The sequence below is a fragment of the Glycine soja genome, chromosome 2 (assembly GCF_004193775.1).
Source record: "Glycine soja cultivar W05 chromosome 2, ASM419377v2, whole genome shotgun sequence".
Lineage (NCBI taxonomy): Eukaryota > Viridiplantae > Streptophyta > Magnoliopsida > Fabales > Fabaceae > Glycine > Glycine soja.
In genome coordinates, this window is record NC_041003.1 from 14806262 (window position 1) to 14833453 (window position 27192).

Below are 27192 nucleotides of genomic sequence, written 5' to 3' on the forward strand. Positions count from 1 at the left end.
TTCATCTTTTCCCTTTAAAATTATGCTAAACTATGTTCTTTCTATGTCCACAAAAAAAAAAACTAAAGGTTCGTTCTCAATTTAAAATTAATTTCTTCAAATTCTTTTAAATCAACCACCCTTTAATAATGACATATTATTCTAAAAGAAAGGTTTCAAACACTTATTCCGCTTAATAATATCTTACATTAATGAAAATTGATATCAAAACTGAGCAAATTTATCAATACTATTCTTGAATCAAGTGAAATCAGTCTATAACAATTGTTAATCTCAATTTGATGCAATTTTTGTGCATTTTTTCTTACATCAAACATAGTAACATTTATACTGAATGAGACAATATGAAAATGATTATTTTGTTCGTCCTATTATGTTCTTTACATGGATTTTGCTACAGTCATAGATTTGATTCACATAATTAATATAATGCAGTTATGATATTACTACTACTATTTTTTTTTTGTGTTGCTATAGTACTACTACTTTTCTTTAAGTTATTATAAATCTATTTATTTACAATATAAAGTAGTAGCATTTTTCAGCTTGCTTAACTTAGTTGAGTCTTTAAGATATTGGTTTAAAAATTAAAATAAGAAAATATTTATTTTGTAAATTATTAAAAAACATTAAAAAAAATTTAAAAAAAAATATAATTTTATATCTTATAATAAAAATATTTATATATTAAATTTCTTAATCAATATTCTTAAAATATCATATACCAACTTAGTTTCGTTAATGAAACTCCAAATGAATCAAAATTGAAGTACTATATAAAAATATAAATTGATCTGAACATAGTATTGAGGTAATTTCATTTTTTGATGCTATCTATGGATGTGGATTTAGACCCTGTTACACTAATAAGGTTAGCACAGAAAACTGCGCGCCCACTTTATTATGCACTTTACACTTAGACAGTGGAGGCCTCTGCAACATAGCCACCGTGGGCAATGCTCTCTGCCTGCGTGTCAGCTGCCAAGTGCCTTGTTTTTTGCGCCTTTTCAACCAACACTCTCTTTCAATTGGAAACCCATCTCATTTTTTCTTTTCCCTCTTTTCAACCATTGGATTCTTTATTCTTCCAATCAAAGGCTATCCTATTATGTTATGCCAACTTCTTAATATCCCACTTTTTCACACTGTAAATTAAGTGATTGAAATTAAATTATTAAACTAGTACTTAAGTTTAAATTTGATCAAAATAATTTTTGATTAAATTTATTTTTTCTCAATTAATTTTTAAATTAATCAGATTTTTTTTCTGATGAACTAGAAGGTTAACATAAAAAAAAAACTTTTTCAAACCGTAATTAATTTTATGTAAAAGCTAGAAAAGTTTCTGTGCAAATCACGAGACTAAACCTGTATACGTACTCTATGTCATTCTTTAAAATCATCAACACTGCGATGTTGCCATAATCTTGTGCAAGAGAGGGAATGCTGGAACAAGAGGTCTCTGTTCAATAACAAAGCTTGAACAATGCAACCCTTCATAGATAAAAAGTCATTGCAACAGTCGATAATGACCTATTACTGCTGCCTCATAATTTTATGCCTTGTGAACGTGGAAAAAACTGTACGCCAGGGATGAGAGGAGGGAAAATTAAAACAATTAATAATAACACGGTGGCATGATATACATAGATTCATTAATGATAAGCAAGGGATTTCTTATAAACACTTGACTTTTGTCACTAAAGATTTTATGAGTAAATTTTAACTAATAATATAGCGTATGTTGCAATCTCTTTTTGTATTTAACATTTCTTAGTCATAATTTTATGAGTAAACTTTAGTTAATAGTACAATACATGCTATAAAAAGTTCATTACCAAAATGTATTAGTATTTCTCAAAATTTTAAGGGAATGGAAAGTTTCTCTACCCATTCCAAAACATCACAGCCGTTCATCGGGTGGACCTTATTGTGAGTCAGACGGCGCGGAAGCATCAAAGCATCACATGGCAAACACTTACAAGTTCTTTGCTTTCCATTTATAATAATTGCATGGCTCATTGGCATCGGTTCAAATTTGTTTATAATGGTCCCCTACTAATGAGTTTCTAATTTAAACTTCTTAGTAAATAATGCATATACATGATCTGAATCATTCATTCACCCTAATTAAAAAGTAAAATAGAGTCATAACATAATGATCAAATTCTTAGTGTTATAGAGAGAGCATGACGAATGGCAATGCCAATTGGAAAGGGAAAAAAATGAATGCAGTGAGTGAGTGCATGCTGAGGTGAAAGTGCGACAAAGGCAAGGGTTCACTCGGTTCCAACATAAAATGGCCATGGCTGTACAGTTTGTGTGCTCTGTTTTGAACCAAACATCATGTTATGGCAACATTGTTCTGTTCGGTAGCATATTTGATAATTGTTGTTGTTGTAACTTACAAATCTCTTTTTCCTAAGTTCAAGAAAGAAAAGCGGTGAAGCGATCATAGCTTCCCTAACACTAAATTAACCAACAAAAGCGCATACTTGGAAAACTGCATAAGAGCCACGCTCCTGACTCAGCCTTTTTGTTAGGGCAGTGATCCAAGCACGTATGCAAGCAAGAACTATAACAATTTCACAAGTACACAATTTTATGATTATTTTTTTAAAATATTTCTCCATTCCGTTTCCTTTTTCTTTTGTTCTTTTCAAGAGAACAGTTTCGAAAAAGTTTGTGCAATTTCAGAATTTCTTCATATTTTTTATCGGGGAAAATTGTAGATTAGCATTTTGTGATTTCGGATACGTGTAACTCAGTTCGGGAACTTTAAAAAGGTATTCCTGGGACTGCTAAAAATTTTAAGAACAAATTATATAAATTTCGTACTTGAAGTATTATTTTCTTTCTTGTGTAGTTTCTAAAGTAATAAAATTGTTTAAGTGATTCATACAATATTAAATATTCATTATTTTTGTCTTTGGATTAATATATTTTAGTAAAATTTAGAGACTGTATTTTTTAATATTTAAAGAATTACTTAGTATGATTTCAATGTTTCTGAAATTATTTAAGTAGTTTGTTTTACTTTGGAGACCACATAACAAAGAGGCAATAGTTTAACAATAAAATTTAAAAACAATTAAATTAATAGTTTACTAAACTTTTTAATGTATATAAATTTATGTACTTCATCTATTTTTTTTCAAAAAAGAAAGAATGACTGATTAAGCTAGTAAGCAGTAACTAATTGGTTTCTAAAATTATATAATTAACATGCTAAGCTTTGAATTATGTTCAACTTAACCTTTAACAATTCATATTTTATTCTTTAATATCTTGAAAATATATGGAATATCCATTTCATTAATTTTTCTAACTAAAATTAATAAAATTTAATAAGTGTCAAACAAATGTTCCAATGTCAAATGTCTAACTCAGTTGATTGAATATGATACACTGTTTTCGATTCTAACATATAAGAAAAAATACTTGATCCAATATTTAAAAAAAATACTCCTATAGCTCACACTCTTTTAGATAGGGGTGACTAAGGATACAATCTAAACTAATGACTTGATGAATCCAAATCAAATCAAAGGAAAAAAAAAATTAAGGTTGATTTAGTTTACTAATTTAATTTAGATTTTAAAATTCTCATGACATTGGTTTAAATATCGGATTTCAACATGTAGAATCCAAATCAATCTCAACTCATACTGTATTAGTCTTTTTGATGTTGTGTAATTTTATAATTATTTTTATGTTTGCTAATTCTATAATTCTCATTTTTAATACTTTCTATTAGGTTCTTTTTTAATTTGATTATGATTTTCTTTCTCTTTTTTTTAGACTATTCAATCACTCTATCCAACCCAACCCAAATATGATTGAATTGGTTCATTCATGGTCACTTCTACTTTTATTTTTCTCTCGTCCTCCCTTTCCTTGTTTATTTTATATTCAAAAGGTTTTTTTATCTATAATACTCCTCTCATTATCCACCATTACTTTAGATACTTATTAAAATAAAACATGAATTAAATAAAAGATATTTTTGAAACAATCTCATTACTTATAATAAAATTAATTAAATTTATTTATATTTATACTAATGCACACACAGTTTTTTTATGTTCGGTATCGGATGAAGTATTAGAGAAATAAGTCAATACATAATTAAAAGTGATTTAAACGAGAGACAAAATACACTAAGAAAGAAATTTGATACGTACCCATTATTGTCCACTGAAATTCCTCTTAGCTAATTAAATATTTGTGGCTTTTTCTTCTTTTACGTTAATTAAAAAACAAAAAATTAATCACTTCATTCACTTGTTTCCTAATATATTGAACAAAGATATAATTAGTTAATCACATGGTTATAAAATGACAATTCTCGTGGAGATAATACTCTATTTATCACATGTGTACAATTGGTACACTTGCCATATTCTCAGCCATGCTTATAAATGCCAGGTCAATAATTCCACCAAATTTAATTACAGGCTCCCTAACTCACCCATCTAAATCATTGAACGAAAGGGACAGCTTTACCTCTTCTATAAAACGATAGGAGTAAATATTGAAACTAGACACCTCATTTTGCATAATATAGATAATGCTCCCGAACTCAAGGCAATTTTTTTTTAAGAAAATAAAAAACGAATTAAATTAAACGTGGCTTTTGTGGAAGCCTAGACTATGATCGATAGGATGCAGATGTCTAGTATCAAATCATGGAGACACTACCAAAATTTGTTTAACTAGAGATTCTTATAATATATGCGTTTATTTCCCTTCGTCTGTATTATTATTAAATGTATATAATTTTTGTACACCCATAGTACTATATCACTTTAACTATAACATTAAAATCTAACTAAAATAAAAATGAGCAGTAACAGTTCATATAATTAAAGTAACACATATTTATTTAACAAGAAACTCTTACTTATGAAAACCTGGGAGTAGTTTTCATACTAATTAATTTAAACTTAAAGATCGTTGGAGAAAATAAAAAGAGAATAGTTGATTATAAACGTATGGATTAAGATGGTCTGGGACACACCATTGAATGAAGTTAGGAAATGGGGGAGTGATACAATTAAAAACAAGTGAAGTCTGATGAGTTATTTCACTGCTGTCCTCTTCACAATTATGACCAGTGGCCTATTCATAACAATTGATCCAGCTACAACTAGAAAGTGATAGTTCAAGTCTTGATGCTGTTCCTTAAATTCAATTTTATTTCTGAAAAAAAAAATTCTGAACTGAAGAGTGGAGGCTGATCAATCGAGTACTCTTGTACCCAAGTCCAAAAATTTGAAGAAAATAAATTCAATAATGCAGGCCTGACTTGCATTATTCCTAGACCGCCAGCTCAAATTCTACTTAATTGTATGAGTAATGAGTTTTTAATTTGTTTGTTAGGATTTTAGAGCACGGATTTAAGTTCTCACATCTAACTAGCATCCTTTTTTGAGGGTTTCAGCTTTTCCTTAATTAATATATTGTTGGGGATTTTCTTAATTAATATATTGTTATTATAATTTTTAGGATAAATAATAACTTTTGTATCTGAATATGTAACTTGTTATAAGATAAAAATACAAAATTTAATCTCAGGATGTATTCGTGAATGTGCAATCATTTCAATAATATATACGTTCTTCTGTGTCACATGTAGACTATTTTATTAATGGTAACGGATAAAAGTTAACGATCGAATGGAAGCTAAATTTTATCGCACTTTTATCACACTTTTTATATTTTTGAAAACTAAATTTTATAATTTTATCTTTCAAAAACACATTTTTCAATGAATTCCACAAGAATAAAAATAAATATTTATCCTTGCATCCATCGGCACTAGGAATGGAAGCTTATATCTACTTGAGATGTTTAAATTTATACCACATGATATACATGCTTGCTTCTCCAATCAATAAGGTGTTTACGTTATTAAAACAATTCTTAAATTTATTTGCAGGTGTTTACGTTATTAAAACAATCAATAAGGTGTATAATTCTTATATACATGCATGCTTGCTTCTCCAATCAATAATGTATAATTTTGAATGAGTGTATTTTTAAAAACTAAAATGAGTATATTTTAAGTATACATACTGTTTTTTTGGAAAGCTTTAAGCATATATAAATACTAAAATATAAAGATTGTGCAGTATAGAGATTAAATAAATAATTAAATTCAGGAAAAGAATTTATCTCTCTAACTAATAATGCAATTTATCTATTATGCTACAATGAGTGAATCCAAGAGAAATTGCTCAGTGAGATTAATTTATGAGCAAAATGGCAACTTTCTAGCAAATAGGATTCTTGTTTGGGAACGGGCAAATTCCGCACACCAATAAAAATTTGGAAAACCTATACAAAGCACGAGATACTAAGTCCTCAATTTGAGCACCTATGATCTTGCATGCTGTCGAAAGGTTGTATTTGAGTTGATTGAGGAAAGCAAAATTAGGTTAGATCTGCATATATTCACTCCAGTTTTTATACATATGCGGTATTTAGCAATTCAAATTTAGAGATGTTGGTCGTTGTTTGCATAAAAAGGGAATATAAAAATATTAAAAATTCTGAACCTATTTGTGCCGTGCTAAATGCTAATAATATTAACGAGTGGATGATCATATCATATGAATTCACCCAAAGTAGTTGATAGATAATAGTTTATCTCAACTGATATATAACTAAAAATAATTAATTTTATATTAATTAAAAACATGGATATCATTTAATTTTTTTAATTTTAAATAAAAAATAAGATTATTTCTAAAATATATTTCATTGAAACTTATTAACATGAATAAAAAGAAGTCATTCAAAATAAAAATAATTAAATGAAGAATATTTTAAAAATGATAGTATAAAATAAGATAAATTTAATTAAAGTCATGTATATTTAAATTTAACATTCGAGATCACATTTTTGTTTATATATGAATTTATTAGCAAGATCCTTAAGACTCTTGACACTATTTAAGAAAATAAAAAAATATGTATTACAGAAATCATAAGAAAATGCAAAAAAATTATGAATAACAATTTTTTATCTTCTAATAAAAATATTTTTACTTTAATTTCTTTAACTAATATCTTTAATGCAAGGGTATTGGTTAGTATGTATCATGTAATAAACGAATTTTGTTTTGTGAAGATGTCTTTAAAGTTTAAAGTTTAAAGCCTTGGTAGAGGCCCTTTTCCACCAAACCCGTACTGGCAGTTAGTGGAATAGCAACCCTTTAAATATTGAGTTATATACTTATAGAGGGTCTTAAAATATTCATAAAGATAACAGAAAGTGGTGTATAATACTTATTATTTATATATGCGTAGTGATTTATGATCTCAAATGCGGTCAAGCTGCCATCCCATGTGGTTTGTCCTATTAGCTCTTTTCTGATTGATCCATGTGACTCTATATAAGTTCCGCCTATCTTTCACAGCTGAACCCTTATTGGTTACATTTATGGTTCACAGTAACATAACACTAAATTACATTTTCGTTTCTGCAAACATCATCTTTTCCTTTTATTCTCATCTTAAAACATACAAGCGCATCTTCACTTAGGATTAATTATGAGTTTACAATTAATTTTTAGATTAAGTAAATTTTGATTAATGTCTGTGTTGTGTTAGATTTAAAATTTTGTACTAAATTTTATAATTAAAACATTTAAACATAAATGACATTACTTCAAAATCAATTTTCACAACATCCATTCCATTCAAATGCAGGTTAACAAAAATCCAGTAATAGTAATATGTATATGCATGCTCTGAAAATAAAGGCAGGCAGCAGCAATCCCTTTTCCTTCCAATTTAGAAGTATGCACAATAACAGAAATGTGATTCAAAGGCCATTTGATCTGAGTTGACATAAACATATGCAAGATTGGAGTCACAGACTGAGAGTTAGAGTGCAAATGATACGAGTGAGTCTCATATTAACACAAGTGATAGTAGCCCTGGCGTGGTGGTAATAATATCTGCTACTTAGCACAAAAAGGGCAAAAAAGAGACAAGAGAATGAGCGGTCCCCATCATCCTCAATTTCCCATGTCGTGGTTAATTATATGAATGATAAGAGAGCTCAGTTCCCAATCCTGAAACTCCCATGTTATATTTCTTCTCACCGACCCTCCACCGCACACATTTCTTAATCACTTTCCTCTTCATCCAATGCCACTTTTTTTTGCTCCAAATTTGACTTGTAACTAATTGTAAGACTACTTTTGCATTATTATTATTATTATTATTATTTTTATCTTTATCGATGTTAGTTCGTTACATTATTATTATTTTATTTTTATTGATGTTAATTTGTTAAAATATTAATGTTATTAGGAGAGGGAATCAAGTCCTCCATTTTTTTTCTTTTAACCATTTAATCCACCTTATATTTTTGAATTACATTTACATTATATTTTAATTTGTAAATCATAATTTTAGTCAATAAAAAATCAACTTTTTTTTTACCACTACTCAGACTATTGTTTGGGATACAAAATCATGTTCAAAGGCATTTTAACCATTATTTGGCTAAGCGAAACAGTTTATTTGTAAATGAAAATTAGTTCATGCTGCATGTTATGTGGTTATTTCAAAAGTCTTAAAAGAAACAAGTTAATTGGATTTTAAATGAAGCGAAATAAAACATCTGTCTAAAGTTAATCTTTTGTATAAACTTTATTTGTGATATGTTGTTAACTAAGTTTCTCACAAATTCTGCAACCATTTTTTAAGTTGTTGATTGAGTGGATCTTCTTATTCTACCTATTTATTTGGTCAAGCATTTTTGCTTATAAATAATTACTCAATGTAGTAGATTAATTATAAGGGGTTATTTTGTTTTTCTTTTTGCATTTTCACTTTATTTTCTATATTTTTGAAGTTTATATAAGAAAAAATGAAAACAGAAATTAATAAAAAAAACATTGTTTTACTATTTTCTCATATAAAATATAAAATAAAAATAGAGAATACTTTTCAAACTAAATAACCCTTTAATTCCCTAATTTTATCTCTCTTATTCCTTCTCCATTCTTTGAGATTGGATTAACATAATTTAATTTTTTATTTATTCTATCACTTGAGCTCATTTTAGACGGACCTATTGCCTCACGAGCTTTATATAAACATGACTCACACTTACACTATTTTGGTTAAACATAGGACATTTTTTTTATTACAAATTTAATATAAGTTCCTTCATCAAACAATTTTATTACGATTAAAAGAGTTTTTAAAATATTCAAATAAGTGTATGTTAGATTAGTTGCAAAAAATAATATTATTTTAATAATTTATTATAGATATAATATTTTATTATTGCAATTAATTATGTGAAATAAGTTTTATATTTGCACGTTTCAGGTGAAAGTAATTTTAACTAATAATAAAATAAAATTCTTTTAATATCATAATCAATGTTCTGACAAAGACATATTAATGAATAGTAATATGATAGTATTTGAAGCATGGTTGGTCATGAAACAAAACAGTTTATAGGGGCTTCTCTTAGTGATGATATATATTATTGTAGAAAAGAGGTGATTGGCAGAAAGAAAGGGATATAGGAATGGCGAATGAATGATGAAGGTGAGATGGGATTCTGATTCCTCTATCTTGGACCACTTCCAAGACTCCCCACCCACATGGATTCTCTGTTTCTTTTATGTATCTATATATGCTTCGCCATATTTGTTCCTTGTATTTGGGTACAACACCCACTGCACCTTTTGTTTTTTTCCCCTTTCCCTATCCAATTCCATTAGCCATCAAGGCACAACCCCTAGAACAACTTTGCCTTTGACCGTGAGGGGTATTATAGAACAATTTCTTATGTCCACTTTCTTAAATATTAATTCCACAAATGATATAGGTACTTTTGGCTTTAATTATAACATCCATTTCGCTAATTCATCTTACTTAATAAAAATAATTAATTTAATTAATCGTATTAAATATCCCAATTATTTGTATTTTGAATTTAAAATTATTCTTTTCTTATTTCTTTATCTAATTAATTACTTGTGATTAATATTTAGAAAGATAATAATTAAGTAAGAGTATATAAATAAAAATAATAATTAATGTATATAAAAATTAAAGAAGAATCTTATAAAAATGGACAAACAATTTTTTTTTTAAATCTTATAATTAAGAATGAAGAGTGTATTTATTAATTGTATGATACATAAATTCAATCCCTGCAAATACATTATTTTGATGATAGGAAGATATAATTTATTTTATTATAAGAGAACTTGAGACAGTTTAATTATACTAATTCTACTTCATTGTATCAAATTAATGTCCATTGTGGGGTTTCAATTCATGCAATATTATATATTTATTATATAATTGGACAAGACTTATATATATATAATAAACGGGTTTTAAAGTGAGTTAAAAAAGATATGTTCGCCCTTTAATTTTGAATTAATTTATTTTGACAAATAATTTTTAATTTGTTAAGAAATTAATTGAGATCATAACATATTTTAAATTATATAATTTCACTTTGCTCACTTTAAAATTATTTAATTTCTGAAAAGTCTTTTCATATTCAAATCAAGTTCTACTAGTATGTATGTATAAAGTCAGATATCAGAGAATCCATAACATAACGAGAATTATTGGGTGTAATAATTAAGGTGAAAGATTATGCATATCTCTAACCACGTTATAATGTAAGGGTGGAAAAGAATTTTTTTGAAGGTCTTCATGTGATAGATTACATGGCACCCTTGTCATCTAGTGGGGAAGATTAGTTATCTTTTTCGCGTGGAATTTGATTATATAATTACCCTACGGATGTTCTGACTGCAATAAGACATATATAGGAATATAAGCACGACCTAATCTAAAACAAGGGTCAAATTTTATATATCCCAAAAAGAGAGCAGTCTCCTAACATTCACATGCATTTGCTTTTCTGTTTATTTCTTACCTAAAAACGGGAAATCAAAGATCCCAAGTCCAAAAGAAGATGATGAGTAACGAAAAGATGAATCTATGCACATGATATGCGGGGGGGGGGGGGGGGGGGGGGGAACAGTTTAGTAGTGTCTTCTGCTAGATCTTTTTCTTACATATAACTTTCTAACAGCATGTATGACCTTATTACACTTTACCAAGTTAGAAAAATTCGTACAATTAAGGAAATGATAAAAAAAAATGTTCATAAAAATGACACACTATAGTAAAACAGTGTAACTTGTTTAAATCAATAATTCTTGTGCTTTTTTAATAGCATAGATAGCTAAAAACGAATGTTATGATTAGTCTAGCTAGTTGGGTAGACCACTGATTCATTCATCAAGAAGGAAAATAAAATATTGCAGCTAGCAGAGAACAGAGGTCAGTCCTATGCTGCGAATGAGGTCACATATATTATAGGGTTTAGATATAAGATAGTAATGGAATAGAATTCGATTTAATTACTACTATATTTTTCTAGTTTTCCTTGAACGAAAGGCAACTAGCCAATAACATGAAGGATTTAATACTAGGGGAGGGTTGTTATATATACATATGCTTGGCTCGTTGTTCTAAGTAGTTGGTGCATTAAAAATATGTAGATATAGAAACACTCTTAATTTATTAATTAAGCTGGGGGAGGACAAAGTGAAAGCGATTTGGAAAAGGGAAAAGAAAATGATGTATATGTCAGATGAGATGAGGGATAAATGATTTAAATGTATTTGTTGAAATATTTATTTATTTAAATAAAATAAGCAATTTTTATTTTTACAGTGTTTATCTAACTTATTTTTTTTAAGAAACAAATTTTATTTATTTTTTTAGAAAATACTTATATAAAAATATTTATTTTAAAATTTAAATAAAGTCATCCAATATTAGATGTGTTAAAAAAATGATTAGTGTGAGGGGATGTCTCCATCATCTTAATTTGCTTGGGACGCGTACCCATTTGCCAAATGCAGTGCTCTTTCTCATCGATAGTAGCCATTCTCACATGCTACCACACCATTCTCTCTTTGCTAACTTATTGGGGGCACTTCATTGGAGGATTCAAAACATGGCTACATGCTTCATGCACACTCCATAGTCCATGCTCGTACAAAGACTCGTGATTATGGTCAATGACTCCCCCCTCTTACTATAATCATCAATTGAAGTTTTCTATGAATTTTATTTTTAAATTATTGTTAGTTCAGAATGCCAATTTTTTTACTTTCAACAATGTAGATGCTGACGAAGATGATGCAACGGTCTTTTTATGGGCCATGTTTCTTGTACTGAATGAGATATTAATTCTCATATATATTTTTTTTTGTTATTCACTGAACAAATACAAAGAAATGCAAACAAACTAGTGTCTAACAAAAATTGTATGATCACCTGCAAGTGTCATTAGCAGACCCAAATGGCCGAGTTTCACTGTTGAAAATATTTGCTAGTGGCACATAAGTTAGTGGCATGGGTTACATTACAAGTATTCTTCGTGAGGCATCCTACTGGATAAAAGTTTACTAGTGATACAATTGTCTCTCTAATTTATTTAATGCACTTATATATCTATTCTTAAATTCAAATGACTTATAAAGATACATATCTAACTCTCGAAAATGATATACTAAATAATACAAGAAAATTAATTAATATAGCTAACAACATTAAATTTATTAATAATTTGATTATTTTGCTAAAATTACCTTTAAATTTATTAGAACTCATAATTTCTCTCTTTCCTCCTAATTATTTTCACACCTAACTAATTAATGTGTACTAGTCTTCTTATATAATCCTTATAAAAAAGATAATATATTTATCTTTTAAATATATATCATTTATTGTAAAGTAATAAGAGATATTTGAGAAAAAATAATTAACGCAAAAGACAATTTAAAAAAAGTTTTATAAAAAGAAATAAATAAAACTGTAAATAAAGTCTTATATTTCAAGATGGATGGAGTATTTGTTATGTTAAAGAATCCAACTCAATTGGTTAAACAAAATACATAAATTATTGTAAATTTTCTGATACTATTTTGATTCCTACATATAAAAAAATAGTTATAACTCTAATTCACATTTATTTTATTTTAAGTATTTAAAGACAGAAAGTAATATTACCTTCGTTCTGTTTTTGTGTTGTTTAACATTGTTGTACAAGAATTAAAATATATAATTAGTAATCCCATTAAAAATGTTTAATAAAAATAAAATAATTTTTTTGAAATGACTAAAATATATATATTTCTTCTAAAAAGTGCCACTTAAAAGGGCTGGCAGGGCCTTGAGAGTTAAATTAATAGTGAATTTTAAACAAGATAGAGTCCAACTAATCCTTGTAGAAAATGGAGTAAAAGGTTTGGATTTATATGGGGTATTTGAATGCTAATTAGGTGGCGGGCATGCCGGCCACTACAACTTTATTTATTTGTCTGTTAGTCTTTGATGCAGGCGAGGCGCACTATAGATAATTGATCAGAATCAAGAATAAGAAGCAATAGTTGTTTAGCTCCAATCCAAGGACAAGCAAGTGATGATGCCGCCAGAAAACATTGACTCGTGTTCTTTCTCTTTGCAGACTATGCTTGCACGGTTGCACCCTACAATTATTGCTCACTTAGCTTCACCTTTTCTTCACAAATATCACATTTCTATCCGCTTCTAGATAGAGCCTAAATCCTGAATTTTAGTATGTTAAATGCAGCAGATTAACCGCTTGAAGAAACTGGATCTTATTTTTTATTTTGGACCGTACCACTGCTGTCCAAACATTGAGTATACAACTAATTTCAATTGAGCCGAATAGGACTTATTTTGAGTAGTATAAGTCTTTTCATTTTTCAACCCAGTTGTATTTTATGGACTCTGAACTCAAACTTCTAATTAACTTAAAATCATTCTTTGTCACTTCATGTATGCACTTTGTGGTAGCAAGCACTAAAAAGTCACAAATCAAACTTAAAAATAGTGTCAAGATGGGTCTCTTATACCCATTGATGAAGCTCCAAGTGGATAGCTTGAGCATAAGGAGAGGAAACTCACCTTAATTGTAGTCATTCCTAGGAAGCATGGGGTGTTGAAATTTCACATTGTGACGGATAATCTTAGACAAGAGAAGGACATATTGAATTCTTATAATTATTAAATATAATGTGAAGATATAATATATAAACAAAAAATAATTGTTACACATCAATTTTATAAGATGAAATTAAACTTATAATCCAATTTCTAACATAATATCAGCTTAAATTCATAATATTGTCACATAATCCTTAACATGTCTCACTGAATTGTTGACATTTTCCTATATATAAACTCATAATTGGAAAAGACAAAACACAACAGTAGTTTAGGCAGCATCAAATTTTAGAACCGACTTGGTGGCTAGAGCTTGATGTTGATTGGAACTGTAATAAAGTTTACATTTGAGAATGTTAATAAAATAGTATCTTATAAGAAATAGAGGATGAGAGATATTGGAACCATCACATGCACAAGCTTTCCCCCAAAAATGTACACTTCTCCAGCAGACAATAAAGTGAAATGAACCCCTTTTTAGATTACTTTGCGATCAAAATCTTATTGCTGGTTTTAGACATCACAAGTATGCAACAGTATAAAAATGGAGAACAAACAATGTCTTTTTTTTTTTCAATCCAACAACATTATGTTTCACTGTTAAGCACTATTACTGGCACTATCATTTGACTATATGTCCAATTCAGTAGCTACTGTTTGTCTTTGAACCCATCTTCATCACATGATGTCACCATGCCTCAACTTCTAGCTACTGCAACATCCACACGCCTCTTTTGCCCGAGGTATTTTCTGCCTTTATCAGCCATTCTTCTTCTACACCCACTAATAATAGAAAAAAATAAAAAATATCCTTACTTATAGCTTATATATATTGACAATTCGTAAGATTTATATGAATTGTTAATGCGTAAGTCATTACGAATTTACAATCCGTAATTTAAAATTTATATATGTAAAAGAATATTTTATTAGATCAAAATTAATTATTATAAAATTTATTATATAAACTTATATATATTAAATATACATTAGAAATTTTCGTGTTATATATATATTATTAATTATTTTATAACATAATTAGTCTATTAATTCAGTTGATTAGAGTACTATGAGGTGAAAGTCATATAATTTGAGACTTGTGTAAAAGAAAAATAGCTGGGCAGAAAGAAAAAGCCTTTGCCCGATTACGTGATGTGAATGTATATGTCATTATCTGCCATTACCATGATAAAAATAGAGTGTATCCCAAGGTTGCGCAAAGACAATTTCTGCTTAGATCATGGCCCCCTTCAGCTCTTTGGTTAAAAAGGCTGAAAAGTAGTAGGCCGCTAGGCCCATTGAATTGTTTACTTGTTTTCATTTACTTTCCTAATTACATTTACTCTTTGAATGAACCAGATTTCAGCCGAAACGAGAATAATTATTATGCAATAGAACAGCTACAACTATAAGTTGTTGGTGTTGTGCATGAAAGGAATTAAAAATTTAAATATAATACCAGCTGAAAGCAATTTTGTGGAAGGCAAAAGAAGAGAGAGGACAAGGGCGGCAAATTTACAAAACTGGTAATTTTTTTTTAAAACTAGAGGAATGAACAGAGTTTGAAAATATTACAGGATATGGGTAAGTTGTGTTAACACAACTTTAGAATTGTCTTTTTTCTTTAAAAAAAAAATATACTAAAATCGTGATTCAAAACACAACTTTATATATATATATATATTACAACCTTATAAAATGGTATTTTAAAATACGACTTATCCATATTCTGTAATATAAAAAAAACTACCCCAGTTTTGTAAATTTGTCTAACAAAGACACTCAGAAAGTAACGACTTGTTAAATAAAATACCAAATCTTAATCATGCGTTTGGATGGGAAATTTTAAAATATCATAGAATTTGAAATAATCATCAATTCAATTGATAGCAATTCAATGTCATTCAGTTTTAAATTAACTTGTTTGGATTATTAGTTCTTGGAATTTTGATAGTAATTAGTTCTAAATAACTACAGTTTTTGCTTTTAAAGTGTCTTCTCTCTCCATTGCACATGACTTCCAAAACTTGACTATGTTTCTCCTCGCTTCAAACAATCAAAGATGATGAACCATCTTATGGTACATCCTCCGTGGTGATCACGGTTTGGTTTGTCATAATTTCCGACTCTTTATAAACATATTTATCTTTAACTCTTTGTCAGTGGCTTGGTTCAATACTATTCATTGGCAATTTGGATCCCTAAAAGAGAATGCAAAGATGATGGCCGAAGATTGAAACTCTAGTGAGAAAGGTTCGCTAGAGAGAAGCAAATAACACAAACGATAGAGGGTTAAAATTTTGTTCAGATGAAGATGGAGAGATGAAACCAGAGACTAGAATTTTAGAAATTCCACCTATTTTAGTAGAATTTCAAATTCTTAATTTTTCAAAGAATTGAAATGCTTAAAATTCTTCAAATTGTAGTCTTAATAGTATCCAAACAGAGCATTTTAGTGAGTAGTAATTAAAATACCTTAAAAAATCACATTACCAGCTTAGATTGCCTCATCGAAACACAGGGTTAGGCTTAAAAGTAACATGATTACAAAATCTTATAATAACATTTAATTGTGAAATGACTCAGATGGGGGATTATTAACTTTCTTTGCTCTCCCAACCCCAAGAGGTCTGCCCAGAAAACCTCGTATCATTCAGGACTAGTTGATGACTCGTCAAACCATTGCAAGACCTTTCCAAAAGCCATCACCTTCAAGGCTAAATGATGCTAAAATGTCAATAATGTCTCATGCACACATGAAAGTTACCACCAAGGTGTATTAACATTTGGATTGGGATTACAAGCACAAATAATGATATTTCTCAATTGAATGCAGTAAATGAATGTGATTATATATAAACTGCATTCAGATCAGAATCTAATGTAATAAAAGCAAGGATCCATTAAAGAATTAGTGTGCGTGGTATTAAGATGTCATCAAACATTTTCTTCAGCTCCAGAGTCACTTTAATGCAGTTATATGTGGCATCCTATTTGCAACGCATGGCAATTGACACAGCTTCAAATCAAAGTATCCAACATCTACATGCTTGTGGATCTTGAGGCCCTTCAAACCATCTATCCCATAAGAGGTTCACCGGTCCATGGACTCTGTTAGTAGAGAAAACATATGAGTACTCACTTCACTTACAAGTCTACAGGCAAAATGAAATTCAAAGTAAAGATGTGGGTAATAGCCATTACTCTGGGAGTAATGGATCAGGCCTACTTTCCATGTTTTGTAGCAATCTGCATTACGTCAAGTGAAATTGTTTAGACCTCAAGTTGACAAAACTACGAAAAAACCATGCAGGGTTTATTCAGCCCCCAAGTTGACAAAAGGGTCCATCAACAGAGAAACACCAAATCTTGCTGAATGGGCAAATCCAACAAGTCTGTTTCAGGTTTATAAAATTTAAAATCTCCCATGAAACAGTACTTACTCTGTGCATATGGTCGACACATTTTCTGTTTTCTCAAGCTCTTCCAATTCTTCCTGGAAAGAGAATGAATACAAATGAAATGACAAATGCAGGAAATACAACAAGGGAGATAATTGATTTTTCAAAGCAGCTAACTATTGGCTAACACTAAAAGAAAACACTCAGCTTTGTAAATTGGCCTAGCATTAATTAAAGCAATTAGAAAAACCCTTTTTTTAAACATTCACACAACACGCATATGACAAGAACAACAAATTTGTTGGAACATGGAACCAAGGGCTTGTTTGGTGTAAGAAAAGATTTATTTTCACAAACAATTACAAAACTGCTAACATTATTTCAACTTTGTTTCCCGTCTTCAAAGATTTTCATAGGAAACAGTAAAAACATGATTTTTTTTTGCTTTTATTATTTTTTTTGTGGAAATATTTGAAAATAGGAAACAAAGTAAGAATAAAGTGATATTCTTTCTGTAATTATTTGTGAAAATAAAAAAATGGAAAAAATGTTTTGTTAAACCAAACAGACCCTGAATGACTAAATTATAAGCATTTGTGCTAGGATGTGATAGGAACAATATGAAATTAAGAGAAAAGATGATTGAGCATAGATAAAGGGAAGAGATTGGGATTACAAAGAATCAAATGAGTTTTATGCCAGGAAGGTCTACAACAGAAACTATTTATCTTCTACAGGGCTGATGGAAAGGTACTAAAGTAAAGAAAGAGACTTTCGTATGATTTTTATTAACCTGAAAAAAGTATATGATCTAGTGCTAAGAGAAGTATTGTGAAAGGCTATGAAAAAGAAGGGTGTTCTAGTGCCTTATATCCAGACCATACAAAACATGTATGATGAGATAACCACTAGTGTAAAAACTCCTAGTGAAGAGACTAAGGACTTTCCAACAAGGGTAGCCTTTTGTCCTTATTTAGTTAAATATGGGATGTGTTTACCAGAGACGTAACAAAAGATTATACCTGAATACATGCTACTTGAGGATGATATAGTTCAAATTTTAGAATCAAAAGATGTTAACTCTAAACTTAAGCTTTGGAGACATACTTTGGAATCAAAGGATCTTCGCTTTAGTGACAGTAAGACGGAGTATAGCATTGCAATTTTACCAAGAAGCAAAAGGAAAATGTTTTGGTGGTAAAATAGGAGATGTCACACAACAGGTTTCTTTTTTTTGGCAAATGACAACAGGTTTCTAAGTACAAAACAATGTGGAAATTAACAAAGATGTCACACACAAGATGCAAGTTAATGTGGAAAAAAAGCATTGGGGGGTTATTTGTAATTGAAATTTGCAAAGTACTAACCAATCTCAAACGGGAGTTTTATTGTACTGTTATAGAACCAACTATACTATATAGTAGTGAATGTTGGGGTTCAAAGGGATAACACGAGAAAAAAGTGAGTAATAGAAATGAGAATACTAAGATAGATGAATGGCCACACAAGAAAAGCCAAGATACAAAATAATTGTATAAAGGAAATATTAGTGTGACAACTATTGAGGAATGGACGATAGGAAATTGAATAATTTGTTTTAGACATGTGCAAAAAAGGCCATTAGAAGCACCGGTGGGGAGAGTAAATCTCATGGTTTTCTAGCCCTGTGAAAAAGGATACGAGATCAAGAAAGACAACAACAACCAAGATACAACTGTTTTCATGTATCGCTGCAAGAGGGGAGGATGGAGCCCATTATTTGTCTACAACAGGCTGCCAATAGATGAAGTTTTTCTCAAGCTTTCTTCTTCTTTCGGTATATAGATAGCTTTATGTTGGTTTGGGTTTTAGGATTACCATGTTCGATGTTCAGCTTTCTGTTTCTTTAGTCAGGAAGGGATATTTGTTGAATACAGTTTGCATTATTTTTGGGGAGGCTTATAGTTATCATAGGAAGGGATCGTTTATTTTGTGAAGCTGGCAGAGGTGTTGCTATAGTCTGAGGTTGGTTTGTGGTGTCTTTATTTTTTATGTAACTGCTGCCAGGCTGGTACCGATATCACTCCTTGTGTCTCGGTCCAGACCTGGTGTTATATTTATTATATGATCGGTTTTTGCCTTGCAAAAAAATAAACCAAGGTCCTATCCCACTAGGTGAAGTCTTGGCAACATGGATCACACAAAACCATTCAGCTTGATTAAAGACCAAATCTTCAAAGATATCATTTACCATGAAATCTCTATTAACAACTTCCTCCAATGTCCTTGCTCTCTTTCCCCTCTTTTTCAGAAGACTAAAAACCATGCAATCTACTCTCATGACTGGTGCTTCCAGTGGCCTTCTTTGTACATGAATAATATTCCTGAGAATTTGGTTTTTGACCAAGTTCAGTGGCTGTCGTGTGATCCATATAATCAACCTCACTTGATGGGATAAGGTTATTGTTATTGTTATTGTTCTTGTTTGCTAGGAAGTCATAAAGTCTGACACATGAAAAATAATTTTGCCTCCATTATAAGTTATTCCCTTTCAAATTTTCTCATATAATTTTAAAGGAAACAAAAAAAAGGAAGCTGAAATTTCAATTAACTGCTCAGATTTCTCAGAAGAAAAAAAATTCATATGGCTCTAGATATTTTTGAACTTTCAAGACATGCAATGGAATGAACTGTCCGTGTCATATCTATCAGAAGATAAATGCATTATGCATCAAAATTGGGTTCTGCTTAACTTAGAAGCATATGCTCTTTTGTCAATATGCAATGGAATTAGTGGTCTGTGGACAATTGAAGATAATTTTATATAGGGCAACAAATTTTTGTGACATCAAAGTATGCAATATACTAAGTAAAAAAATACACACCTTAGGAATAAGAAACAGCATATAAAATCTCTGGAACATTTGTGAAACTAATTTGATAATGTCTATTCCATAATCTTTCCCTTGTAAATAACAAATGTATTGTCATTTACAAGTTATGAGCAGTTTAACAAATGAAATGGATTGCTGCCATCACAGAGGATGCAAATTTCTCTCTCTCAAATTGTTTTGTCAATTTGCAATGCAATTGCCAATTAGTGGTCTGCATACCATGGACAACTGAAGATAGTTTCAAATAGGGCAACAAACTTTGTAGCATCAAAATATGCTATACACTAAGTAGAAAAATACAACTTAGGAATAAGGAACAGCATATAAAAGCTCTGGAACTGGTTGATTTATGAAAGTGATTTGATAACATCTATACCCGTACTCCTTCCCAAGTAAATAATAAAAGTATTATTGCTAGTACTTATGAAAAGTTTAACAAAGGAACTGGGTAGCTGTCATTATAGAGGATCCAAATTTCTCTCTCAACATCAAAAAATTAATGAGAATGGCAATGACACACTAGAATAACCAAGAGAGGAGCGTCAAATATTGATAGTCCTTTACAATAATTTATCAAGCATGAAATTAAACAGAAAATCCAACAGGAGAATTCCTTGTGCTTAAAAATTATCTAAACACGAAAATTTCTAAAGTACTGGTCCTATTGAGGGTCCACAAATGACTTGAAATTTCGAAACTAACAAACTAGGGAGGGCATTGTGACTAATTGGACACCCATCTATATTCTATGGCCATAAGGGAAAAATTCAGAGCATTCATGCATATCACTGAGAAGTAATCACTTAACTTAACTGTTTGTTTCAATTTTCCACCAGTAAACCCGTGTTATCACTTATCAGTATAAAAGCCGAGGACGTGTGAATTTATTAAGAACAAATTACGGTTCTAAAGAGGGGGAATATGCGGAGGGTAAAGCCAAACATGCATTGCTAGAACTGAGGCCAATGCTTGTCATTTCAAAACCCAGAAAGAAACCAGATCCAAATGATGCTCCTACGTTAATCAAAATAAAAAAATGCTCATATTTTGTTACACTTAACACACAAATATTGTTTAATAGTCCATTTTTTTTAATCAAAATTAGACATCGCATGCACACTATACACAAACCAGAGTAAAAAATTGCTAATTATACTACATTGCCAAAATTGAAGAAATTTAAAAATAGAAAGCAACATTTTGAAAACAGAAAGAAAGTAAGAGTAGTTAAGTAACCTGAAGAAACATGGAGTCTTGGTCGAGACGCTTCAATTCGGCAAGAATCCGGTGCTTGCCTCTCTTATCAGTCCCTCCTGCACCCGCAGCTGAAACAACAACAACAGCGGTTTCTTCATCCGCCGACGACGCCGTTTCAGACGCCATAAGCGAGTGTCAGCTACCACTCATCCAGCAAAAAAAAAAAAAAAAAACACCCCCACCTTGCACCCTTGCTTGGTTGTGCTTAATAATACGATACAGATCTGAAACAAACACTATGCAGTAATAATGATAATAATAACACACATTTTATTTACAGAGGAAAAGAAAAAAACAAGGAAAGTCTTAAGTGCTTTCTTTCTTTTCACTAATCCTATTACTCAGAAAAAAGCCCTTTCTCTTTCTACATGCGCTCCGCGCGCCCATCGAAATCGAAATTATATGAGGCCATAAAAAAGCGAGCCTTTTTTCTTCTCTTTTGCTGCTGTCATTTTCATGCCTTTAAACTCTGCTTAAGTGCTAACCATTAAGAAGACACTGTTGCGAAGCGCTTTTGTTTTCCTCAGATGACTTGGTCTGGTCATTCCAGTTTGGCAGACAACAGCAACAACTTGGATAATGAGACCACATAAATGCGTGTTTGGATTCACCCTCACGAAATTAATTTTGATAGGACTGAAAAAATATAATTTTTTTCATCATAATTAATTCTACGATAATTTTAAAAATAATTTAAACGTACTCATTGTAATCTACCATAATTTTGAAAGCTATACAAACGTAGTTATCTTTTACTAATCATTGATTCAATGATTCAATTTATTCTTTATCCTTTTCACTTAATTTCTTTCTCCATGTGGATATTTTTATTCCTTACTTATCACATTTTTTATTCCTTTTAAAATTATCTAATATTATCAAATATGTTTATTAGAATTGGATTAGGGTTTCATCTGACCTCCAAAACTAGTTTGTGAGTGTGTTTAGTAAAGTAACATTTTAGTAGCTTATAAACTACTATTTCAACTAATTCATAAGCTAATTTGACCAAAAGTTGAGAACACAAATCAAAGAGCTAACCATTTTGAGAATAAAATTTATAACATTTATATACGGGTGATTTGTTAACAGCCCAATAACAGGCAGGCTGATCAAATTTGAATTTGACTTTAATTTAAATCCAAAAATTAGTTTGTGATGTAAGATTCATCCCTTATTAAAATAGTGTGATTTTTCTAAACTACTCAATGTTCATCGGTAGCTCCTTTTTAGGTTTCAATTTCTTATACTTTTTTTTTTGCATATTATTTTATTTTCTCTCTAATTTTTATATTTTCTATCCTTATACAAATTTTCATCCTTATCGATACCTTTTTTTTTTGTATTCTTTCGGTTTGAAGAAGAGTCCAAAGAAAATTGGAGGCTTGGTGCGGGGTTCTGAGAATGGGTCATAGGTTTCTCAAGAAACTTGGTCCACTTGGAATCCACCACAACTTTTATTGCTAAGTTGTGGGGTGCATTGGATTGCTTGTATTGTATCATCTTGCTTGATCTTAAAGTAGAGTTACTTCTTGACTCTGCTATTTGATTTAAAGCATTTTTGGTGCCAGTGTGGAGGATTGCAAATGCAAGCCTTTATTGGAGAAAATCAGGAGAATGCTTGGGTTGGACTGGGAACTGAAGATTATGCACAATTTCAGAGAAGCGTAATAGCGCATGTTTGACACTCTTGCGGCAATGACTCTACAGCATATTGTTTTGGTACAGTAGGAATTTAAAGACATACTACAACATAATTAACCCTTTTTTTTTTCATTTTATCCATTTTCGTGTTACTTGAAATGCTAAGATAATGTGCTATGAAAATAGCATTATTTTATTTTAAAATGTACTATTTATCTCATTTATAGAGTAAGTAAGTTAGGTTTGTGATTGTCCTAACTAAATTTAGTAAGTTAGGTTTGTGATTGCTGATTAAATGTAATCTCTGCTAACCTTTCAATCTTAAGTAAGTAGGTAGAGAGCATTAAATCCCCACTAAAATATTTCTACACTTGATTTTCATTTTTCTTCAACATAGAGAAAATACTTATGTAAATTGTATGTTGCTCTCCTTTTCATTTTTATTTGTGTCCTAATGTACAAATTAATTAGTTACACAACACAAAAAAAATCATGAACTAAAGAAGGAAGATGGAAAGTGCAGTGATACACACGGAGTCAAGACGTAACAAAATTTATTGTTCTTTACAGGAACTGCGTGAGCGTGGTCTTCTTCTAAAGGCTATTCTTACAATTTAAAAAGTAAATATGAAAAAATTTTAAAAAAATGAATTTTTTTATTATTAATACTTAAAGTTATTTTTAAGTATATAAAAATAATAATTTTTCAATAAAGAATAAAATATTTATTATACTTTTGCATTTTAAATACAATAAATAATTTTTACCATTTGTAGACATTTACAATCAATTCTAAAAACTAACGTTAACAAGAATTGTAAAAATTGATATAGCTACTCTAGTCTAAATAAAGCGTGCAACTTTCTTGTCATTGTTTGTTCAAGGCATACTATAAGTTAACAAAAACAAGCTTACTTAAATAAACATCATTATTTCATTAAGCAAATCTACAACGGGTCATCTTGCAATTGACATCCTGGCATTGCAACAACAATCACAGAGGAACCAAATTCTCTTCTTACTAGTAATACTAGATTACTGATCCTTATTTTAATATCTCCCTCTCAAACAATCACAAAACCAACAAAAGAGCTAGAATATTTTATCCTTCATTGAGTTCATTCCATTAATTGAGCATCACTCGAATTAAGTTCTTAGTTCCACAGTTGGCCATTCAAGATTCTTTTCAGATGTCAAAGGCTCAGTAGCAGTCTCAAGCTTCTCTCCATCACCCCACAATGCATATGCAACTTCGCCATGGACTGCTTCATCCCCAACTTGCAAGTCATCTTCACTCAGCCTAAGTGGAACTATGATCCTAACCAACAAGCACACAATGCTAGTTGTGGTGACATTGAGAAGTATCACAAACACAATGCCAAGAAGCTGAACCATCATTTGCCTGAACCCTGCATTTGGCCTCCCATTGAATATGCCATAAACAAGACCCGTATAATGTAGGGAATCTTCTACTCCATAGAAGAGATAACAAAGCTTAGGGTCAGCAAAAAAACCAGCCAAAATGCCACCTAGGCTACCAGCCACGGCATGGGTGTGGAAAACTGCTAGAGTATCATCAACTTGTTTGAGGAGCTTACTTTCTTTGTGCAGGACCATCATTGTGTACCATGGGATGCTTCCGGACATCATTCCCATTATGATTGCTGCCCAACCTTGCACCACACCTAATCTCAAGTAAATAAATAAACCAAGTTTCAGATTTCCTAAGAAATTCATTTTAGTCACAACACTAGAAGCATATATAATATGATGCTTGGTTAATTGTAGTTTTTATTAGTACTTGGAAAATGGATCATTTTTGTTTGTTTAACTCACCAATTTTCTGAACCTTAAATTTTAGTTCTTGGCACTACTGAAATTCATTTATTTAAAGAGTTGATCTCTCTCAATAAATATTTATCTATATATATATATTAACTTTTAAATCAAATCTCTCACCCATATGTTTAAGAGGGAAAGTTATATGTTAACCATATAAGATACTATTAACGCTGTTAATGCTTGGTAAAATATGTGACATAACGTTACGTGGGCATATGGTACCGGCAGCAGGGGTGATGCAAACAAGGCCAGTGATCATGCCTTGAGTGGCACCAATGACGGAAGGTTTTCCAAAGAAGAGGATGTCAAGGAAAAGCCAAGTCAACAAGCTCATTGCTGTGCACACGTGGGTGTTAAGCACGGCCAGAGATGCATCTATGCTGGCTGCGTATGGATCTCCACCGTTGAATCCAGACCAACCCATCCATAGTAAGCCAGCCCCAGCCAGCATCAGAAGTATGTTGTTTGGAGGGAACCTCTCTCTGTCCTTCACTGCCCTTGGTCCTACCTGCATACAAAATCATATCCCTCACTTCATTCACCATCTGTTATCATCAATAAACTTATTTGTCACAAAATTACTAAAGTAACCTAAAATCAATATTTTGAAGACAAACATCATATAAATTTGGTAGCTACAACTCAGGATATTGATTAACCTCAAATAATTCCGCATCACTTAATAATTTTCAAACAACCCTTCATTAATTATACTCGTATTCCTAAAAATCAAAAGTAAATTATACTATTCCTTTTTATTTACACTATAACTTATTTTTTATAATAAGAAAGGGAAGTAGTAGTTATTTAGGGAGATCATGCATGAAAGATGATGCAAAACAATTAGAAATTATATACCCAACATGCTGCGACGAAACCAGCAACCCCAGAAGAAAGGTGAATAACAAAGCCACCAGAATAATCAATGAGGCCCATCTTGAACAACCATCCATCGGTGCTCCATATACTGAAGGCACAAATGGTGTAAGAGAACGTAACCCATAATGGAACAAACAACATCCATGCATAAAAGTTCATTCTCCCAAGCAACGCCCCCGCTATGAGAATCAACGTGATGGCAGCAAAAACCAGCTGAAAGTACACCATGGTGGCGTTGGGAAATTCCCCAGCAAAAGTTTTGCGAAAAACGAATTCCCGGTCCAAGGCCGTGTTTGGCTGTCCCAGAAATGGAAGGATCCTCTCGCCGAATGACATTTTGTAGCACCACCCAACCCAACAAACAAGAACCGCCGCAAAAGCGTAGAGGGCCATGAAGGCAGAGTTCAAAGCCCATTTCTTCTTCACTATGCTGCCGTAGAGGATGACCAGGCCCGGAACGCTTTGCAGGCCCACCAGAGTAGCTGACGTCAGCTGCCACGTGTTGTCACCCCTGTTCATCCACTCTGGGCTTCCGTCAACGGGCAACAAGTTTGATGGTAGGTGACTCATTTCTGATATATATACTGTTCTATATATGCATGTATTCCCAGAATATATAACCACGTAGCTTCAAGTGGAGGTTTAAGGATCCAGAATAAACAACAGAGAGCGATTATATAGTATTTGGCAAACAATAGTGTATTAATATGTATTTGTGTCGCTAGCTCTATATTCTATATTATATGATTGGAATTTGAGATTGACAAGGTTGGCGTATTTGAGAACGGAGAATCCAAGGCCTAACAAAGCCCGTCGATTCTTGTAATGTGAATTAATCTTTTAACCAAGCCATTGGTTGTAACATTTAAACTATAATAATCTGATCATGAGTTGTACTTGCTTCTTGTATTGTGAATATTTAAATTTAAACAAGGAGTTTCGCCATTGATGCTAACATTATTGTGCTCACTTATATTTATAATCTGATCATGACTTGGGCTTGTCTAATCTAACCAAAAGGCAAGTCTGAGGGGACCATAAAGTAGTGTACATTAACATCAATCACGTATATTTTAAATGCTAAACAAGGAACAAGAGAGTGACACTCCTCACAATATCCAAAAAATGGTCTGTAGTATCCCATATTTTTTTAAAACTTACCTAACGTCGTTAAAAAATGGGATATAACAGATATATTTATTTAATTAGTCTTAAGATATAATTTTGAAATGTGAATATAAAAATAGAGGAAA

At 30.9% G+C, this 27192-nt stretch overlaps 2 protein-coding genes across 3 annotated transcripts; both read right to left on the reverse strand.

Annotated features, from left to right (window-relative positions):
* Positions 1-16735: 16735 nt before the first annotated feature.
* On the reverse strand, positions 16736-22143 carry LOC114389711 (guanine nucleotide-binding protein subunit gamma 1-like). Its single transcript, XM_028350456.1, has 4 exons — positions 21554-22143; positions 17487-17539; positions 17248-17292; positions 16736-17154 (listed from the first exon to the last, which is right to left on the reverse strand). The coding sequence occupies exons 1-4, from the start codon at positions 21698-21700 to the stop codon at positions 17070-17072; spliced, it is 330 nt and encodes a 109-aa protein (XP_028206257.1). The 5' UTR covers positions 21701-22143; the 3' UTR covers positions 16736-17069.
* Positions 22144-24133: 1990 nt separating this feature from the next.
* On the reverse strand, positions 24134-26812 carry LOC114389721 (ammonium transporter 3 member 1-like). 2 transcript variants are annotated; one of them, XM_028350466.1, is made up of 3 exons: positions 25919-26812; positions 25268-25568; positions 24134-24903 (listed from the first exon to the last, which is right to left on the reverse strand). In XM_028350466.1, exons 1-3 carry the CDS (start codon positions 26507-26509, stop codon positions 24365-24367), a joined length of 1431 nt encoding a protein of 476 aa, XP_028206267.1. In that variant the 5' UTR covers positions 26510-26812; the 3' UTR covers positions 24134-24364. The 2 variants fall into 2 exon arrangements, with proteins under 2 accessions (XP_028206267.1, XP_028206276.1); XM_028350475.1 differs by having other exon boundaries at positions 25283-25568; positions 25919-26805.
* Between the last annotated feature and the right edge of the window lie 380 nt (positions 26813-27192).

Bases quoted from the DNA above. Each gene is read 5' to 3' on its own strand.
- LOC114389711 (XM_028350456.1), bottom strand. From the start codon at position 21,700: ATGGCGTCTGAAACGGCGTCGTCGGCGGATGAAGAAACCGCTGTTGTT. The intron at 17,540-21,553 runs GTTACTTAACTA...TTCTCTTTCCAG, and splicing joins AAGACTCCATGTTTCTTCAG to GAAGAATTGGAAGAGCTTGA. The intron at 17,293-17,486 runs GTAAGTACTGTT...GACGTAATGCAG, and splicing joins GTGTCGACCATATGCACAGA to ATTGCTACAAAACATGGAAA.
- LOC114389721 (XM_028350466.1), bottom strand. From the start codon at position 26,509: ATGAGTCACCTACCATCAAACTTGTTGCCCGTTGACGGAAGCCCAGAG. The intron at 25,569-25,918 runs GTATATAATTTC...TTTTGTATGCAG, and splicing joins GTTTCGTCGCAGCATGTTGG to GTAGGACCAAGGGCAGTGAA. The intron at 24,904-25,267 runs GTAACGTTATGT...ACTTGAGATTAG, and splicing joins TGCCGGTACCATATGCCCAC to GTGTGGTGCAAGGTTGGGCA.